The sequence below is a fragment of the Trachymyrmex cornetzi genome, unplaced genomic scaffold, assembly GCF_001594075.2.
Source record: "Trachymyrmex cornetzi isolate Tcor2-1 unplaced genomic scaffold, Tcor1.1 scaffold122, whole genome shotgun sequence".
Taxonomy (NCBI): Eukaryota; Metazoa; Arthropoda; class Insecta; order Hymenoptera; family Formicidae; genus Trachymyrmex; species Trachymyrmex cornetzi.
The window spans coordinates 122,188-143,257 of record NW_017295784.1 but is presented as its reverse complement, the minus strand read 5'-3'; the positions used below and the strand labels follow the sequence as shown (position 1 = coordinate 143,257).

The following is a 21,070-nucleotide window of genomic DNA, read 5'->3' as shown; positions in this document are numbered from 1 at the left end:
GCGAATCACAGTCGCTTATTCTTCTCGGATTCGACTGTAATTGGTCAGTTTCTTACGGCATAAGGCATAAAACACCTATTGTAGATCCGGACTAACGCATAACACATAAGGCATAAGAAATTGAACCAACCAGAGTTCTCTATTACATGGAAGGAAAAGAAACGGAGAACTTCGATTGGTACATATTCTTATGCATTACGTGTTATGCGTTATGCAAGAGTCTGTGCTCCCCGCTTAAGGGTATATCCACACAACTTGCATAGCTGCATAAACATATGCATAAAGAAAATTATCCAATTGCAGTTCTCTTTTAAATTCGTACATAAAATGTGATTGGATAATTTTCTTTATGCATACGTTTATGCGGCTATGCAAGTTTGTGTGGATATACCTTAACAGTCCATAGACGGAGAGGGCAGAAATTTAGAAAGAGATACTGTCCAATTTCATATACCATGTTATCCTTTTCACCATGAACCCTGGTGATAATTACAATAATTTGTTGTGAGTTGACAGTCTTTAATGTATCTCATCGATGATATAATTTATCTAGAATGGTCACGTGATCACGCATGCGCATGAAAATTGCCGCTAGAAAAACGTGTTCTTTTCTCTTGTATCCTATCGTTCTTTGACGCAAGTCTTTTCAAAGAATCGCGAAAATGGCAGAGGTGAGTTTTCGAAATTTAATATTAAATCCACAAAATCCTCACACATCCATTATGCAAAGTGTATTTGCATGAATCATACATTTTACTTAATTGTCAAAGTATATCGTTAGAATAATATTGATGTACCCATATATTTGGTTGTCATGCTGTCACATCTAAATATTAAATTATTTTTTTTTGTTCTTCACAGGCAGATGAAACTCAAAAAAAGAAGAGGACCTTTAGGAAGTTCACCTTCCGAGGGGTCGATCTTGATCAACTCCTGGATATGCCAAAGTAATATTGATTTTCTGAATGCAATCTAACCTATATAACAATTACTTAACCTTACGAAGAATTATAATCTACGCTCGTAGATCGCTTCTAATAATCTTAAAATTGAACAATACTTATATAATTGTACATAAACAGTTCTTTTTTATAATATATATTTTTTTAATTCAAAATAAATGGAATATTTGTTAACACGAACGAGGAACTTCATCAACCAATAATTTTTTCCAGTGAACAGCTGATGGATTTGATGCATGCTAGAGCACGTAGACGCTTTTCTCATGGCTTGAAAAGAAAGTCTATGGCTCTTGTCAAGAAGCTACGCAAGGCAAAGAAGGAAACGCCACCTAACGAAAAACCTGAGATTGTAAAGACGCATTTGCGTAACATGATTATTGTTCCAGAAATGGTTGGCTCGATTGTTGGTGTATACAATGGTAAAACTTTTAACCAAGTTGAAATCAAACCAGAAATGATCGGCCATTATCTTGGAGAATTTTCTGTTACATACAAACCTGTTAAACACGGTAGACCTGGTATTGGTGCTACTCATTCTTCACGATTTATTCCACTCAAATAAAATGTATTTGTCTATCTTGTACCAATAAATTATCAAAAAAATGGAATCCTTACAATGAGTCAATTTTCTCGTATTTTTTACAAATATTTACATAAATTAATTTGTAGTGTTATAAAAAAAATTTGATATATATTTTTACAAAATATATTTTAAGAACAATTAAAAATATGTAGTTGAGACACTAAGACACCATTAATTAATTTGTGAATAAATAGAAAAAGTGAGTATAAGTGATATTAATGAATATAAAAACTATTAAGGAATCTTTATATTGAAATATCTTGTGGATTATATTCTTGTGTATTTATCCACTGTAGAATATGCATTTTAAGATTTTGATTCAAGAGAATTTATTAAATATTTTGCAAATTAATAGTAATAATTATATGTGTATGTATATATACATATATATATATATATGTGTGTGTATGTGTATATATATATATATATATACAATATATAGAAGAATTCAACATTTTACATGCTAAAGTAATAAATGTGCTGTTTTAATGTCTATCCGTCATTGCTATTACTTTGTTTCATAGCAAAGTAGGCACTTTGAAGTTCTCGGAGATTGTTTTCTAACGTTGCAACCTCATCGTACTTGCAATCAGCACGGGCCTGTTTAATGTACGCGCGAAGATTACTCATTTGTTCGATTATTGGATCCATAGATGAAGACATGATAGGTGTAATATGAGATGGACCCCAGCCTTGAGATTGAGTCACCATTACTTGTGCCTAAAAATTTGAAAACTTATGATGAAATGTGAGTCATCAGATAGCCATATCAATAATCCGATAATAAAATCTAAATCTTAGATTATTCAATCATTTTTTAAAAGAGAAATATTTTGAAAAATCTTCACATTAATTAAAATAATATATATGAAAAAAGCTATATATAAGAGCTATAAAAAAGAATAGATTGAATATTTAGCTTTTTATAACTTTGATATTAAATGTGATTATACTTTGGAAAATTCCTGTCCTTAATTATCTGCTCTAATTTGTTAATATACCTGACTGGTTTTCAAAGATGGACTACTGTCCAAATTCCATGTATCTTTCTTGCGTTGTTCCTTTGGTTTCTCTCGTTCTTCCTCCAACTGCCACTCGTATGCTATTCGGGCTTCTATCCTTTTCTGGCGTTCTTCTTGTAAAACTGCATATTCCTCTACCGAGGGCAAGGGTTGCAGAGTTAATAACTCTTCTTTCAAAAATATCATTGCTGATGTTCTAACCATCTGGTATAGTCTCAATTCTTGTCCCAATGCCTCCTGCGAATCCGTTGCATCTTTCTTCACGCCAAGGACTAGAATTCTTTTGCTGGTGGCATCTATGTTTTCCCCCAATTTTGCCAATTTGACTCGTAATGAGTGTGCGTCCTCTAAACCATATGTAGTCTCGCCTTCTCTAAAATAGTTTTAAGAGCATTCTAATATAAGTTCTTCCAATACTAATTTTATAATTGATAACTTGCACACCAAGGAAGTCACTCTGTATATTATAATTTTTTTAATGCAATATATTATATGATATGGATGGATTGACGTTGTCTTAAATATAATGGAAGTTCACATACTTTAGCGATTCCCACATTTTGTTGTACATTGCTAAATGCTGCGACGCTTCGCTCATGTACTCCTTCATTTTTTCATAAAATTCACAAACAATTGGTTTATCGAATTGCTTCGCTTTCTGCATTTCTCTTGCATCGAGCAAATTTATGCAATGAGTACAGACTCTAAAGTGCTGTTCGCTACCAGTTGAATCATTGACCAATGATAAAACGCTATTTAAACTACCATTGGAAGGTGATCGTGCTAATTTTGAAAGACCTATGCCTGCACGTGCTATTCTTTCGGGAAATGTTCGTTCTGATATAGGAGACAAAGCAGAATCATCTTGTATCGATACGGGACTAGTCATCTTTCCTATTAAAAAAATTTGTTTTGTTAAGCATAATTTTCAGAATGTATACAAATTATTTCGTAAATTAGAAATACTTTTCAGCAAAAGACATAAGTGACACAATAGGCTGCTTTCCTTTTTAAGAAATACATTTGACATAAGCGTCGTTCTATTATTTATACCAAGAAGGATAGAATGACATTTGTGTTGACTGTTTCCTAAAAGGAAAGTAGCCAGTGAATCATTACATCCATATTTGCTAACGTTAAACAAAAATGAAATAATTCTCTTTACTCTATAACTCTATATTATCCGTAACTGAAAAGCACTCGAAATAATATTAAATGTTTTACATACGTGCATCGATCAGGGACAAAAATACCGTACAATTATGGCACATGACTGCCCCACATAATCTACAATGATGTTTTCGTCTTGCCAAATGAAAACTCTTAGCACAATTAGGACACAATTTCACATCTTTTTCATCAATCCACGGAACAATTGAGCGTTCATGAACTGTAAAAATTTGTATTTACATTAAGCACTAATTGTATATAAAATATAAGTAGATATCATGACATATATCAGTGGATAAGTAATTTATATGTTTTCTCACCTTTTCTATCGACAGGATCCGATGGTAAGTTATTTAATAATTTATCTAACCTTATAAGAAGTTTATTTGTTTCATATGCGTATCTTTCTAATCGAGCATTTCTTATATCCTTAAAATATCTCGTATGAGATGTAATTGCACCTGGAATAGTTTTTAGAAATTAATAAATGTACATCACATAAAATTTAATTATGCATTTAGAGGTACATTTATTTCTAAATACTGATTTTAGGAAACTAAAAATCTACATTTGATTATTTAGAAACTTTAATGAAAAAAATTATTTCTTGTCAAAGACAGACTTTGACTCATCAGTATCACTGCATTACCTATTTCTTGTGGTCCCCAATTAATTTCAGGACTCCGTCTCTTGTCTTGCTGTATTGCGCTTGGAAATGTTTCCGGTATATCGTCCTGCTTCAAAATCTTTTTCTTGGCTTTGCCAAACAAATCTAGAGTAAAATCCAATATATTATAACATTTGTTCTGTACACATTTTACAAGCTTAATAAACTAGAAGTAGGATTCTATGAGTTTTTTCTTGACAAATAAATTGCAAAAGAATCGTGCATACCTTTCAGAGATCTTAGGATCTCCGGATCATCATTGTGAACTTCCTCGAAGTGCTTCGTTAAATGACTGGGTGCCTTAAAATCGGTCATGCATATAGGGCATATAAATCCCTCCAGTACTACATCGTTACCCGCCATTGCGAAGCCGAAATACTCATGCGACTTGCAATTTAGTGCACCTCGATCGCGTTCACCACGTTCGTCCTAATGTAGGCGTCTCTCCAGTGCTGCGGAAGAAAACGCGACTTGCGCGGGCAGCCATATTGAGCGCGACAGCTGATAGAAATGTCAAACGCGTTAACCTTTTGTAACCGAGGTGTCTTTTGGGTTTATCGTTCTCAAGATATCGAACAATGACGCTTTTTACGCGGCATCTTTTTCTTTCGAAACAATATGTTTTACCGATGCAGATTTTATCATATCGTTTACTACTAGCGATATGTTCCTTATGATAAAGAAAAAGAAACTTGACCGACTTTTCCTATATCGTTACTCCGTAAAGCATATTTATACTAGCGATCGAAGATAAGTAATAATATATGAAAAACATCAATAACTTTTTATGAAAGAATTGGCTTCTTAGAAAAGTGGCGTGTTTTACTTAAGTCGAAAATTATTGAAAATTAAAATGACAATTTCTAGAGTGACTTTAATTAAATCCCGTTAATATATCAACTATAATTTCTCAAGTAATATCTACACTAATTTACAATTCGGATGCTGATTTATAGAGAAAAAGTAAGATTTTTCTTAAAACTTTGAGACTATTAGTTCCATCAACCCGGAAAAAAATGTTTCATATAATTATATAAAATTATATAAAATTACATAAAATTATATATAATTATATAAAAAATTGACATATTTTATATACAATTATATATAATTATATGTAAAATATGTCCATATATTGTATATAACATTTTTTCCCTGGAATATAAAATTAATTTCGGTTTAACTTGCTGATAATCTTTCTAATTTTTAGAATTAGAAAAAGGTAAAAAGTAAATTGAACCGAAATTAATCTTACATACATTAGTAGTTGAATATACTTTTAATTATTAGCATAGAATTTCAATCAGAGAGGAGGGAAAAAATTAATCTTCACACAAAACTTATAAAAATATTTATATTAAAACCAGTCTTCAAGGATCTTTAACGAACTTTCGTACGAATAATGCTTGACCACTTTGATCAGAGCTTTAACTTTTTGTCGTGAGAATGATTTTCATGATTTAATTATTTCTCCTTGCAAAAATTTTAGAGAGTGAACACTTGCTCTCCCTTTGCATACGCTCGTGCTTTTAACACTCCGGGAGTTGATACCAAAATTTGTAACACAGTTACTGACCGATGCCCGTTTCTAATAATGTATCAAGACGTTTCAGTTCAACTTACTCTTCATCTTTTTTTAATTTTTAAAATCAGAAAAAGATGAAAAGTTGTACCGAAATTAAAATTAAACTACATTAGTAAAAACAGACATAAGTCTGTATAAGACTTACACTTAATTTACATTAATTAAAAAGCATTAATTAAAAAGCATTAATTTTTAAATACAAAAAATGGCATAACTCATACAAAAAAAGAATGAATATTAAGTATATTTTAATAAGAATAATCTAAATAAGGAAAACTGAATTTACATTCTTTGACAAACAGATGTGTAATTGAATAGATCCAATAGACCCATCGTCAGCTCCCAAGGGTTAACAATAGATTCTTTAATATATACATATTAATATTTTAAAGCTTATAGAGAAAAAAAGTCGTGAGTAATATTTTTATTATTTATTTATCTTACATTCCAGAACATTTACATAAATTAGTACACGAATTAATAACACAGGCATAATAAGGATCTCACTAAATCTTTAAATAAATGTTAAAAAATGAAGCTATTATATGTGTGATTGATCTGTAATAGCATTGAATTCAGACTCAAACTTACAGGCCGTCCTTTGATGGTTCCTCCGAAATGCTTATCGCATATTATAAAATTAAACACATCGCTTTAGCAAATAACGGCAGACATATAAAAATTATTTTAAATCGGTGTTTTATACAATGCTATATATGAACCATGCTGTATATATACCCAGAACATATATACCTCTAACGTTATATATTCCGTTAAAAATATCTTACAGGATGAGCTCTACATTTATATTATCTATGTGAGAGATCAATTAAATTAATTATATAAAATCATGAAAAGTATGTGCAAATAGATATTCCATTAAAGCAAATATGCCCAATGTAGAGGATTACTTTATAATATCATGTGCGATGTAAACTTATTATTGTGTATATCACAAATTAAAAATAAAAATGTAAACGAAAACAAAAATTGTGCATTGCAGCATGCTCGTGGCTTATTATTGTTTAAGCACAATTTAAACAATTTTAAACCAAATATCTTCTCTAACGTTGCAGTCGTTTCATTTTATATGTGTTTCATATATATACACATTACATTAATATATACATAATCGTTTTGTGTATTAATTACAGTAACAATTACCGACTTAATTGATATACGTACCAATATGTGTTTAATTTACAATGTATATTGTCAATATAATTGCTATTATTATTACTAATTTAGACTTGGTACTTAAATATATGTTATATACGTACCATGAGCATATTGAATCAAAGTAAAATGATTTAGATTTTCAGCCTAGATGCATGCAAATTTGCATAAAGCGTATATGTAGAGTGTATAGTGAAAATTATATTTATATTATTTAACATTACAAACGTAAATTAAAAAAAATATTTTGTGTGATAAATTCAGTACTTTTGATGTAAAGATTGTTAATAAATTCAGTAGTTCTGATGTAAAGATTGTTATCAAATTTATGAAACGCATTGTCATAATTGCATTTTTTTATCTGGATCCAATGCTTACTTAACATATTAATAATGATAGTGGACGGAATGAAGAAATGCATAAGCAAAAATGAAAGAAAAAAATAAGTACTTAACTTCTTAAATATACTAGAAACGAGATCTCTCAAATTGTATTTATCAAATTGTCTAAACTTAAATAAAAATTTCTTAAATATAAATTATAAAGTGTTCAGCTTTTTTAAATAAAATAAAATTTTTTTAATCACAAGATCAACGTCAAATGACAATATAAGTCCCAGTTTATAATAGATAGTAATAAGCCTTTTTGTTCTAAGTTATAAATCATAACGCTTTTTCACGGCAAAAAGTGTACCCGACACTGTTTTAATCTCTAAGCTTTAAATAGAGCTTAGAGCAAATTAACATCGCAGCTCAGAGCTTAGAGCAAAATGCTAAAGGGGTTACCTATTGTAGACCGGAGCTGAACGCCACGACTTGAAAATCAGAAGGGACGACAGTTCTTTCGAGTTTTAAACGAAACAGAGGACTTGCAAAATCGTCACGCAGTGATAATAAATCTCTTGGAGCGTGTTAGAAAATTTATAAAACGAAATTCTATGTCCATGTTATATACGCGCTTGTACGCACATGGGAGCAATCGTTTTACTCAACCTGGAATTTGATTAGTGATGGTGTTAGATCCAACGGAAACCGACGGCGGGCTCGCAGGGTCCTGCATTAGCGTGTGCATTTCCTCCTCTTGGTCGGAAAGCGGTATGGCCGGCATGTCATGCGAGTTGGCTTGCTTTATCTTCAGCTGGCTTGGCACCTCTGTGAGTACTGGCCCGTACTGCGAAGTGGAACCCACCAGCAAGTCAGTCGATGGATTCAAACCGCCCAACATCTTTCCTCATAGCAACGCGTACATAAGATAAAGAAACAAATGTACCAGAACATACCAGAGAGCGGATGGCTTCCGGTAAAATAAAATTAGACGCAAAATATTGTATTCGGGTGGAAACCTGTACGCTTACCTGACCACTGCTACTCGTCATGCCGTTCCTTGGTGATTTGCTATGATGGAAAAAAGTAAGCCATGTCCAAACAAAACCAAGCAATACACCGATCAGCATTATCCCAGCACCTAACGCCACAGAACTCTTTCCTGTATTTTCATGTTGCTGTACATCTGGAACCGTCGTTGAATATCCTTCTGGCTTTATCTATAATTATTACATATTAATTTCATATCAGTTTATAATCACCTTCAATAGAAATAAAATAAACTTAAGGTTCAATTATAGCAAGAAAAAAACTAACAATGCCTAATAATAGTTTGATATGAAAATTTTCTTTTAGTCTTTCTAGACAAATTTATGTACTTTATTATCACAAGAGAGATTTTTAAATGTTTCAGATGGAAAAAAAAAAGTCGGAGAAAATAAAAGATCAAAATTTTACAATAAGTCTTGCATATTGCGGACAATAACTAAGATTTTTACCTCCGATGCAGCACCGTCATTCGTCTTCAAAGACTCCTCTGCGGAGACGAGGTTGACGAGCATGGTCGTGAGGCCGGCGACGAAGAAGCATAGTGCGACCGACAGCAGCGTCCACTCCAACCATTTCCTGGAATTGAGCTTGTGCCTGGATACGATGCGCCAGAAACCGTGCCTCAGCCCGGCGGCGCCGCCGCCGCCGCCACCACCACCGCTGCCGTCGCCACCGCTGTCGTACGTGTAGCCGACGGTGGTCGGTTGGTAGACGGCCCCGCTGTCCGGCATATCCTCTCGTGAGATGTACGCGATTTTTTACTCTAGCCGCCGCCTCCTCTTGAACCAGAAGGATCGCTGATAGAACGAGTCGCGACGCCAGGTCACCACCGACGGCACGATTTCGTTGCGTCGAGGGTCAGAAATGTGCGCACCGCGTTCGCGTCTCTCTTCTCCAAGAGAGAGAGAGCACTCACCTCTCTTATCGCGTGGTGCAACAATGGGAAACGGGACTCACCTGGACAATCACCACCTCGCTGGTGTGGCTGCGGCCGCGTGTCGTGTTAATGCGCGCAATTACTACGCGTGCGGCTACGAGTGAAGGATTTCACGTACGTGACACGCGCACACCGACGTGTCGGATGCGTGTGACTTGCGCAATGCACACTCCAATTACTCAAACGTCCTTTTAAAGTTTTAGGAGTGCAACATTATCCTTTTTTTTCTTTTCTTATTCTCTTTTGCTTTCTGTCTTAACCTTCTCTAAGTTTTGTTTATTTATCGCACTTCTGTCCTTCTCTATTTTACAATTAGTGAACTATTGTTACGAAATAAATCGCTCTCATTGTCGATATATACATGGATTGATAATCTAGATATTCCAGATAATCTAGATTTCACGTGAGCGTTTTATCAAATCATACAGCATTGTTATCGATCAAGATTTATGCACGCAAGATTCGCAAAATTCTAAGTCATATGAAACCAAACTTAAAGCATAAAAACTTGATATACACAGATAACTTGTGCATTTTCTCAAAAATATTTATTATTTGTTATCTATCACTTGCCATTATTGATTTAATATTTTGAATGTTATATATATATAAAATAAAACAAAATTTAACATATAACATAAAAATGTATCTTTTCACAATAATTCTTCAAAAGATAATTATGCTTTAATTGCTTAGAATAATACTATCGTTATTACAAATTAACAAATAAAAATATTGCATTTTGTATTTTGTTGAATTGCTTATTCAAATTAAATTTTTAAAGCAATTTTCCTATTGAGACATTATTTTAGATAAGTAATTTCATAAATTAAAAATTATCATAAATTTAAAAAGCAAATTTTAAATATCTGGCGCTCTATTTAATCAAACTTTATAAAAAAATTTTATTGAATGTGTATGTGACAGTTACAATATATTTTACACACTTGATATAAGTAAATACAATATAATATTTGTATAATACACTTTGTTAAGATATCATAAATAAAATAATTGAGGGAATGGGCGGAATAAAGACCTAATTACAAAGTCTTGATATTAATAAAAACTAAGATAATTTGCTACTTTTTTACTATACACAAATGGGTACAATATCAAATGTATTTATGTAATGTCTTTAAGAAATTACATGTTACAATACTTTTCTATTACGATCAATAATACATGAAAAAGCTAATTGCCTGAAAAAAGGCCTAAGTAGAATTGTGCCTTTATTCCGCCCATCCTCTCAATTATACAATCGTGCTACAATTAGCTTTAACTTAAAGATATTACATAATGTCTACATACCCCTCTATCATATTCTTAATATCTATACAACCCTCAATTATGGCCAATAAAAACTACCTAAATTCTCAAGCGTCTTTTTTACCTACAATTTAATATTGTATCGACATGTACACTCACCGACTAACTAAAAGGCTGCAACAATTTTTTTTTCTATGGTTTTCGGAATACAATCTACTCACTGAGCGATTGGTTCTTACTTATGGATCAGTAAGTATGAAAGCTAATTGTTTAGAGAAAAGGCAAACGACTAGTAAATCAAGGTAAATTATCGTTATTGTTTTGGAAGAAGCGCAAACCTGAGAATGAGGAATCAAAGAAATCGCGATTAGAAGCGGCTGTAGTGGCTTGCAAAGATAGCAGAATGTCGCAAACTGCATAGAAAAAAATTTGTTGCAACCTTTTAATCGGTGAATGTACATGTCGATTGGTACAATACAATATTAAATTGTAGGTTAAATAAAAATGCTTGAAAACTTAGGTGTACATATGGTGAGTGTACAGATCACACAACCATCTAAATTTTTCAAATTCAAATGATTCGATATAGCAATAATCATTGCTGTAGTTAAGGGTTCATTATAGAGATAGGCGATACAGCGCCAACATTTCAAATATCGATATATTTTCCCAATTTTTATATTGAATTTCGATATTAAAATTATTTAGAATATTAGACACATCTTGAAGGCGTGCCTTTAGTACTTTCTCTTCTAACGCACAATAAGGAGACACGACTGTTTTACAACAACTCTTTATTTTGTGGTAATTGTGACAAACAAAAAAACGAAAGGCGAAGGCAAAAAGTGAATCGCGAAAAAAAGAACATGCGCACCGTACCCGGAATTTTCAGCACCTGAAATACTGAAATCTCTTACCCTAACTCCAACTTGATACACCTGTAGGTCATAAACACATACATTTCAACAGAAATATATCGACATTTGAACAGGAATATCGGACTTTCAATGCAAAAGATCGATTTTTTGTGCATCGTTACGTATTGGTGCACATCGCTTAAAAATATCAGATCCATATCGATATCAGCAATGTTGCAAATTATCAATTCTACATTTTGATATATCAATATTTCTATTTACAATATATTATGATACGAAATATCAACATTTTTTTCTATATCGCTCATCCCTAATTTATCAATTAGCTTTTCATTACTTAAATTTCTGACGCTAACTCTCAGTCTCGGAATAGTTGGAATTATTCTCGATACTTATCGTACATGGAATATATTCCTGTCCGGACTCCTGAAGAAAAATAAAGATTGGATTGTAGAAATGAAGGCAAAATTAATCAATCCGCTATTTAAATTCGTAAAAATTAATACAAATTATTCGTATGTGACGTACCGAATTCACAATAATTTGTCTACCTCCTTCCAAGTTTAATTCATCCATTTCTTCCGTTGTTAGGATTATGACGGAATCCTGAGGTATACTATCCTCGTCTATATAAGTTATAGGTATTTCTGATCCAACCTATATGCATATCACAAATTCATTAGCAATAAAATTATATTGAAGGGACTTGATAATTCAAGTGTATTACCTCGCAATAACTGAAATTGGACGTGTCTTGTATTTTCACCTGAGAGTCATGTAGTACTGGTGTACCAGTTAGTCGTTCCTTTTTCACATTCGATGATTTTTCCGCTTTTTTCCCATCTTGTTGAAGTCTTCGCCATATCGTAGTTTTTGGAATGTGATACATCATGGACGCTGCAGCCTGCGACATTCTGCCACCTTTGCAAGCCGCTACAGCCTCTTCTAATCGCGACTTCTTTGATTCCTCATTCTCAGGTTTGCGCTTCTTCCAAAACGATAACGGTAATTTACCTTGATTTACTAATCGTGCCTTTTCTCTAAACAATGTAGTCTTTGGTATCTAAACATCATTGACATCTTAGGTTACATTCGATTAACAATCTGTTAAATCTGTTTACAACATAAATTCAAAAGCAATAAACAAAATTGCAGTAATAAAAATTACTTTAAACTCCAGAGCAACTTTTGTCAAATTTTCTCCTCTTTCTAAAGCTTTAACAGCGGCCTCTTTCGTATCTAAAGCATACGATCTTTTCATTTGACGACGTAAGATCTGATAGCCCTCCTTTTGTATACGTCTCCATAATACAGTTTTAGGTATTCTGAATATTTCTGATGCATGCTGCAAACTCGAACCATCTACAATAAAGTTAGCATAATTAAATAGTCTAAATATAATTATTAAATAATTGCAGACATATATTGCATACTAGAATAATCTAATGTAAAAATAAACAGAATTACATTCTAAAGAAAGAATAAATTAAGTATAAGAATAATACTAACTGATCACGGCGTTTATAGCTGCATTCATGCATTCTGCAGGATATCCATTTCTTGATGCATTTAAATGTATGCCTAATGCTTTCGCCCGCATATACAACGTTGAGCGTGGTATATTGTGCTTAGTAGCAGCTTCTATTAAAGTTTGTCCTAATTTCAAATCATTAATTGCAGACGCTAACATATCATCACTGTATTCTCTCTTTCCAGTATCACGACGTCGTTTCTTCTTTTTATTTGAAATACAATTTTCAGCGGTGCTTGGTTCATGAGTTTCATTCTCCAAAGGTTCAGCATTGTCCTGAATTTCCTCTACCCTTGACACAATTTCTTCCATTGCTTGATCTTTTTTTCCTTTAACAATTTCGTTTTCATAAACTCCATCTATCTGTTGAAAACATAAAATATGATTATAAATTCCGAACTGTTAAATATAAAATTCTACAACAAATTAAAAAAAAACTTGATAAATTGTAATAAAAAATCGAATTAAGTTGATACTATTAATTGTAATAAAAAATCGAATTAAGTTGATACGAATTAATTTGATACTAACGTTAATAAGACCATTTATTTTTAACGACCGTGCAGCTTCAAGTAAGCTGGTGATATTTTCAACAGGAACACAAATTTCTCCATGATATACGAATTCGATAATCGATTTAATATCCTGAGGAGATATATCGCTTAGAATAATCGTTGGATAATCTTCTGTCACTTGACTTAGCACTTCCTATGAATTACATATAATATTAATCTCATAATTATTGTGATACAAATGGTTATATAATGATTAATAATAAATTTATCAATATATATAATACACTTCATAATATTATGAAAATTGTAGTTATTTTATGTATAAACGTTACAAAGAATAAAACATTATTGTGTTACATTTCTTTCAATACAGTTCTCATACAAAATAATATCACAACAATAACAAAATAACATAAGAAATTCAAAACAAATTTTCAAGAGAATATTATTTCAGCAAGGACAGTAGTTACTGTTGCTACTACTAACACACTATATGTACAATTATATTTTCAGTCACTTAATTGCAAGATTTTCCGAGCCTTGTAGAATTATTTTGTATATATAACAAAAGGCTTGTTCTTTTTAACTGAACTTTTTCACCAATTCATCATTCTACCCTTTTCTCTTCAAGAAGAAAGAAGAGCAAGAAGAAACATGCACTGGTGCAAAGTTCAGCCAAAAAGAACAGGACTAAAAATGTCGTTGAATTGAAATTATTTACTTGAAACAAAATACTACACGCGCATAATACAATGCGATGCGCATGAATACGTTGACCATCTGCGGATAGAGTGACATCCACCATTGAATCCTCCTCCAAGAGCTGCCGCACGACGTTAGACAAATGATTTTGATAATTGTTCCATTTAAAACGGTAACTCTGATTGACTTTACATTGGCTAGCGTCAGTCATGCTGTTGCCGTTTTATCTTCTTTCCACCGTTTTTTTCAAGATGGACAATTGGAACAAATGAATTTCAAAAATACAGGACGTTAATCTTTTTTTATAGCAATCATACACATACATCGATGTCAAGTGTCACTAGTGGTATGAACAGAAGGTATCACTTCATTGGCATTGACCAGTCACGCACATTGCGGACATTAGCAGCTTTGCAGCTGTAAAGCGGCGTCTACAATGAAATTTTAAAGGTGCCTTTTCATGCTGACCAATGCTGACGTTCGACCCGTTCGGCGCTCATTTTATTTATGTCGAAACAGGAAACGTGATAAAAATTAACGAATATCAAGCGTCAATTATGTTCACGTGATTTTAACGTTTTGACACTAAAAGCCCAGACACAAGCTTTTGCATAACTCATAACGCATAGTGCATAAGCGAATTAACTAATCAGAAGCTTTCCTTTCCTCTCATTCCATAAAAAAGAAGAATTTCAATTGGTTGATTCCATTATGCACTATGTATTATGCGTTATGCAAGAGTGTGCGTTGCGGTCATAAAAATTAAGGGGTGATCCCGATTGACCACGGCTCGATTGGACACCACCAATCACAACGACCGGTGCTTAGGAGCTTTGTAGTCTCAAGCGCTGTGAGTGGCTCGTGTCCAATTGAGCCGTGTCCAACTGGGTGCCACCCGCATAGAGAGTGCGCGATCCGTGTGTGAAAATGGTCGATAGGGATGAGAGAGAGGGACCGTGGCAGACGGCCATTTCTATCTCTTTCCATTCAATGGTGTAATGGGAGAGAGAATGAGAGGGAGATTGGCCGTCTCTCACGATTCTTCTCTCTCATTATTGTCGACCACATTTGATATATTACCTAGATACGGATCGCGCAGTCCATTCTCTTGTCTTTGTTTCCTACGTATAATAGCGCAGGTTATACTGGAATAGCCAATCAAATATATTCGAATATGCACTTTTCTACTGCGCATCCATTAGATTGCTTCACCTTATATATTTCCACCATGATGGTAGGAATCTGATTTGGTGATGGGGGCTCGATGTCGGGTCTCTTTATATATGTATGGGACTCTAGTTTGATGGCCAGATCCGCCAGATGTGCATCACTGGTTTGAAGTGTTTGAATCTTCGGACTTCGAGCCGAGGGACCGTTGTGTGTTGATATTGAAACGATTCCAATATATCGTAACATAATATTTTATTATTAACTAAACATGTATATTAAATCGATTGTATTAGAAGGATTTAAATCCTACGGCAAAAGAATCGAAATAAATGGTTTTGATAAGGAATTCAACGCCATAACAGGATTTAACGGTAGTGGAAAATCAAACATTTTGGATGCTATATGCTTTGTTTTAGGCATTACGAATCTTGGCCAGGTAAATTTCATTTGTTGCATACATTTATTTTATTCTTTGTGAGATATTTATCGTAGCATTGCACGATGTTCGAACATAGCCTCATTCTCTTGTAATGTAATATTGTTTTTAAAAATAATATTTAAATCATAAATATTTAAAATCAATTTTATTATGATACATGACAGACTTTTTTGTGTATTATTTATCAATATTTGTATATATATGTTAAATAATTAAACTAAAATTAAATAATATAATATAGGTCATTGCTTTTTGTATTTTAATTTGTGAACATCTTGTGTAGTTACTGGTAACATTTTTTAATTTATTATTTAACATTGAAAATGACCCAATAATGATCGAAACATCTGTACAAAATTTAGATTGTTGATAAAAATAGTTTTACTCACATAATAACCTAAGTGATTTATAGCTCTATATTATATTATTTAATTTATTTAATTTGAACTGTTATTCTTTATTTAATTTTAAACTAAAGTTATTCCTATTTAATTTATACATGATAGTGATAGTTGTTAAATTGTGAATGATTTATTCACTAAATTATATTACTAACAATATTGTTTTAATTTAATATAGGTACGTGCTACTTCTTTGCAAGATTTAGTCTACAAATCAGGCCAAGCAGGAATAAAGAAAGCTAGTGTTACAATAACTTTTGATAATCGTAACACTGAGATATCTCCTATGGGTTATGAACAACATGAAGAAATTGTGATTACAAGACAAGTAGTGATCGGTGGTAAAAATAAGTACATGATCAATGGGACAAATGCACCAAATAAACGTGTACAGGATTTGTTCTGTTCTGTTCAATTAAATGTGAATAATCCACACTTTTTAATTATGCAAGGTAGAATAACAAAAGTGTTGAATATGAAGCCATTAGAAATTCTGTCTATGCTCGAAGAAGCAGCAGGAACAAAAATGTATGAAAAAAAGAAACAATCTGCGCTAATTACAATAGAAAAAAAGGATAGTAAATTAAAAGAAATTAATGCTGTATGTTGTTGATATACCATTTGACAAACTGATATCTTCAGTCTCGTATTTATTTGTTATATATTTTTTAGATTTTAAGAGAAGAAATAGGTCCAAAGTTGAACAAGTTAAAAGAAGAGAGAACAAGATATGTAGAATTTCAGGGAATAGAGAGAGAACTTGAACACTGCAAACGAATTCATCTTGCGTGGAAGTATGTTACTACTTCCAATAATAGTCAAAAAATGGAAGAAAACGTTAAGATTGTACAAAACAAAATAGATTCAAAGTTAGAAGACATAGCTGCTGGCGAGGAAGAAATCAAGGACCTAGAAGTCAAATATGATGAATTAATAAAGAAAAAGGAAATGGTATGGTTTTTTGTATTTGTTGTTTTTGACTGTATTACAACATACAAAATTTAGCTTGCGAGCTAAATTATTATATATAAACAATTTTTTAATGTTCATATTGTATAAGTATACAAACATATATAATATCTACAATAAAAAAAATATATTCCTACAATATAATTCTTAAGACTGAAAAGATACGTCTAGTCTAGAACTTTATTAATATATGTTGTGTATGATTTTAGTTATATTAAATTTTTATTTGTATTAATATTTATATATATAATAATGTAATCTCCAATAATAGTATTAAATTTAGCATGAATAATGTTAAATACATAGTATACAAAAATACATTGTCATTAACTTTTAATAATTTTTTAACACAGGAAAAAGGCACTATGTTGGAAGCTTTAGAAAAGGACCTACAGGAACAAGAGAAAAAGCAATGCAAATTATCAGCTGAAGTAAACAGTAATAAGGAAAATATTAAAGCTGTGAAAAAAACAATGGGGCACATAAAGACTAATATAACAGATGATAAAAATGCGCTTATTTTAAAAGAACAAGAGTTGGAGAAAGTTGGAGGAGTTTTTCAGAATTTGAAAGAAATGTGCCAAAAAGATACCGAAGCAGTATTAGAGGCACAAGAAAAGTATCAGAAGATCAGTGCAGGTCTATTGGAAAGTGAAGATGGTGAAAATGCAACCTTAGAACAACAATTAATAAATGCTAAGCAAAGTGCAACGCAAGCACAAACCGAACTTAAACAATGTGAGATGACACTAAATCACAACAGGCAACAGTTGAATAAAAAACAAAAAGACATGCATAATACTGAGAATGAATATAAAAAATATCATGTGGACTTGGAAAAGAAAGAAAAAGAATTAAAGCTCTTGGAGAATGAATTACAAAAATTGAATTATAAAGATGGTTATTCCGAAGATTTAATAAATCAAAAAACTAAATTGATTGAAGAAATGAAACCGTTTCATGAAAAACTAGATCAATTTGAGATGAGACATCCTCGAACGAGGTTCCAGTATCAGAATCCTGAACCTAATTTCAATACAAAATCTGTAAAAGGTATTGCATGTAACTTAATTAATTTAAAGGATAAAAAGGCTGCGTATGCCTTGGAAGTTGCTGCAGGTGGAAAGGTATAACATTTTTCAAAATTTGTATATTTTTTTAAGAATAATCTTTATTTCATATAATTATATTTCAGCTTTATAATGTAGTAGTTGACACTGAAAAAACAAGCAAAAAGCTTCTCCAATATGGACAATTACAACAACGAGTTACGTTTATTCCACTCAATCGAGTGGCTGGTAAATTTATGGAACAATCGGTGATTAATTGGGCAGAAAAATTAGTTGGAAAAGAGAATGTTCAACCCGCTTTGTCTCTTATAGATTTTCCGAATGAAGTTAGGCCAGCAATGACCTGGATATTTGGTCAAATATTTGTGTGTAAAGATATGGAAACTGCCAAGAAAATAGCTTTCCATGAAAGAATTATGAAAAAGTGCGTTACTTTGGAGGGTGATCTTTTTGATCCAGTTGGTACATTATCTGGCGGTGCCCCAGCAAAAGCTGGATCAGTTTTATTAAAACTGGAAGAAATGAAAGCAATTAAAAATGAACTAAACCACAAAAAAACACTCTTAAGAGACGTAGAAAGTGCTTTATCAAATGTTGCAAAAACTGCAGAAAAATATGCATCGTTGAAACAAAAATACGATCTATTAACTTATGAAATCAGTATGATACAACAGAGATTGCAACAAACAAGTTATCATAAAATCAAAGAAGAGGTACACACATACATGTAATCTGTAAACATTTTATATGTACATATATATACATATACACATACATATGCATTAATAATTATGTAAATATAGAAAATAAGCAAAAAATTTTTACTTTATGTAGATAAATTAAATGCCTAGCTCTAAGCTGTTTTTTTTTCCATTTGTACAATTCCAAATAAGCTGACGTTATTTATTATTATTTTGACATCAAAATGATGACTCTTCAATATGAAAATAACATCAAAATGATGACAAATAACGTTAGAATGTTTGCTGGGATGTACATATATGTTTATATTTATGTTCAGGTGGCTTCTCTGAATGCAGCTATTGAAGAGCTTACAGAACGAATGACTGCAGCAAAAAATTTAGAAAAGGAAAGCACAAAACGTGCCAAGGACATAGAAATTCAGTTAAAGGATGCAGTGAATATCCGTGAGAAACAATTAAAGGAAGCTGAGAACCAATTAAATATCTTAAAGAAAAAATCGGAACAAAGTCGCAAAGAATGGCAAAAGAGAGAACAAGAGTCAGAGACACTTGAATTAGAAATAAAGGAGTTAAAGAAAAGTATTGAAAATGGTGATGAACAATTGCTTCAAGTAAATGAGAAAAACAATGTGTTTGAAGAAAAAGGAGAAACTCTTCAGCAGCAATTGCAAGAAACCAAAAGTAAAGTCACAGAATTGCAAGATAATATTAAGAAGCAGAAAGACATTATTAATCAACAAAACAAAAATTTACAAAGGTTAATAGGAAGAAAAGAAGATATTATTAAACAAAATAAAAATCTAGAATTGGATATAAAAAAATTAAATCACGAAATTAATGATATCAAAAAAGGTGCAGCAGAATGTAGGCAGAAAGTTTTGGAACTCACAAGGAAATACGAATGGATTGAACAAGAGAAATCTTATTTTGGAAAAAAAGGTATTTACAGAGACAAATATTGTTTAATTAACTTATATTGGTATACATATATAATATACGTCATATTATTTTTAGGTGGTATATATGATTTTGAAGTTAATAAACCAGAAGAAATGGAACAAAAAGTACATAATTTAGAAACAATGCGTGAAAAGTTAAGTCGTAATATAAATACGCGAGCAATCAATCTTCTTGATAAAGAAGAAGAACAATATAATGATACATTAAAAAAGAAAAGAATAGTCGAAAATGATAAGAATAAAATTCTTGAGACAATTAAGACTTTGGATGAAAAGAAGAAACAAACCTTGCTTAAAGCTTGGAAACAGGTATAATTCTTTGAGAAATTTGTTCCATTATATCAAATCATATATATTCAAAAAATCTAATATTTTAAACTTGCTAGGTTTTATATATGTTTATTTTATATGGAAAATTATATATTTAAATTATAATATTTTAATCTAATGTGTTATATAAACAAATTTATTTATACTTAAATAAAAATATTACAACTGCAATATATAAATTCACAATGTTCAAAATATAATAAATTTTGTATTTCATTAGGTAAACAAGGATTTTGGTTCTATATTTAGTACTTTATTACCGGGAGCCGAGGCTAAAATACAACCACCACAGAATGAAACAATAACAGACGGTTTAGAAGTGAAAGTTGGATTTTCGGGTGTCTGGAAAGAGTCATTAGGAGAATTATCTGGTGGTCAAAGATCCCTAGTTGCTTTGTCATTAGTCTTAGCTATGCTTCTTTATAAACCTGCACCGCTTTACATCTTGGACGAAGTAGATGCTGCCCTAGATCTTTCACATACAGAAAATATAGGTGTAATGTTAAAGAGACATTTTAAACATTCACAATTTATTATTGTATCTTTAAAGAATGGTATGTTCAACAATGCCAATGTTTTATTTACAACTAGATTTATTGATGGTATGTCAACAATAAGTAGAAGTGAAAAAGTAAGATTTAAATAATTATACATAATA

General features: G+C 31.8%; 5 protein-coding genes across 7 annotated transcripts; 2 read left to right on the top strand and 3 right to left on the bottom strand.

Annotated features, from left to right (window-relative positions):
* Nucleotides 1-580: 580 nt before the first annotated feature.
* RpS15 (ribosomal protein S15) lies at nucleotides 581-1,570 on the top strand. Its single transcript, XM_018520116.1, has 3 exons — nucleotides 581-671; nucleotides 862-947; nucleotides 1,176-1,570. Exons 1-3 carry the CDS (start codon nucleotides 663-665, stop codon nucleotides 1,522-1,524), a joined length of 444 nt encoding a protein of 147 aa, XP_018375618.1. The 5' UTR covers nucleotides 581-662; the 3' UTR covers nucleotides 1,525-1,570.
* Nucleotides 1,571-1,952: 382 nt separating this feature from the next.
* On the bottom strand, nucleotides 1,953-5,080 carry Rbsn-5 (Rabenosyn-5). The gene is made up of 7 exons (XM_018520068.1): nucleotides 4,632-5,080; nucleotides 4,387-4,509; nucleotides 4,058-4,198; nucleotides 3,796-3,957; nucleotides 3,110-3,461; nucleotides 2,547-2,940; nucleotides 1,953-2,265 (listed from the first exon to the last, which is right to left on the bottom strand). Exons 1-7 carry the CDS (start codon nucleotides 4,765-4,767, stop codon nucleotides 2,038-2,040), a joined length of 1,536 nt encoding a protein of 511 aa, XP_018375570.1. The 5' UTR covers nucleotides 4,768-5,080; the 3' UTR covers nucleotides 1,953-2,037.
* Nucleotides 5,081-7,716: 2,636 nt separating this feature from the next.
* Nucleotides 7,717-9,824, bottom strand: LOC108769228 (uncharacterized). Of its 2 annotated transcripts, XM_018520094.1 has the most exons (4): nucleotides 9,496-9,824; nucleotides 8,988-9,315; nucleotides 8,520-8,708; nucleotides 8,146-8,389 (listed from the first exon to the last, which is right to left on the bottom strand). In XM_018520094.1, the coding sequence occupies exons 2-4, from the start codon at nucleotides 9,267-9,269 to the stop codon at nucleotides 8,153-8,155; spliced, it is 708 nt and encodes a 235-aa protein (XP_018375596.1). In that variant the 5' UTR covers nucleotides 9,270-9,315; nucleotides 9,496-9,824; the 3' UTR covers nucleotides 8,146-8,152. The 2 variants fall into 2 exon arrangements, with proteins under 2 accessions (XP_018375603.1, XP_018375596.1); XM_018520101.1 differs by having other exon boundaries at nucleotides 7,717-8,335; nucleotides 8,988-9,724.
* An 893-nt stretch (nucleotides 9,825-10,717) lies between these two features.
* LOC108769214 (uncharacterized) lies at nucleotides 10,718-14,746 on the bottom strand. 2 transcript variants are annotated; one of them, XM_018520085.1, is made up of 7 exons: nucleotides 14,390-14,746; nucleotides 13,685-13,861; nucleotides 13,132-13,516; nucleotides 12,791-12,984; nucleotides 12,389-12,685; nucleotides 12,151-12,279; nucleotides 10,718-12,048 (listed from the first exon to the last, which is right to left on the bottom strand). In XM_018520085.1, the coding sequence occupies exons 1-7, from the start codon at nucleotides 14,579-14,581 to the stop codon at nucleotides 11,974-11,976; spliced, it is 1,449 nt and encodes a 482-aa protein (XP_018375587.1). In that variant the 5' UTR covers nucleotides 14,582-14,746; the 3' UTR covers nucleotides 10,718-11,973. The 2 variants fall into 2 exon arrangements, with proteins under 2 accessions (XP_018375587.1, XP_018375580.1); XM_018520078.1 differs by having other exon boundaries at nucleotides 12,350-12,685; nucleotides 14,390-14,745.
* A 1,011-nt stretch (nucleotides 14,747-15,757) lies between these two features.
* On the top strand, nucleotides 15,758-21,058 carry SMC2 (structural maintenance of chromosomes 2). Its single transcript, XM_018518654.1, has 8 exons — nucleotides 15,758-15,976; nucleotides 16,559-16,981; nucleotides 17,053-17,331; nucleotides 17,703-18,476; nucleotides 18,545-19,132; nucleotides 19,441-20,062; nucleotides 20,138-20,391; nucleotides 20,633-21,058. Exons 1-8 carry the CDS (start codon nucleotides 15,809-15,811, stop codon nucleotides 21,056-21,058), a joined length of 3,534 nt encoding a protein of 1,177 aa, XP_018374156.1. The 5' UTR covers nucleotides 15,758-15,808.
* Nucleotides 21,059-21,070: the final 12 nt, after the last annotated feature.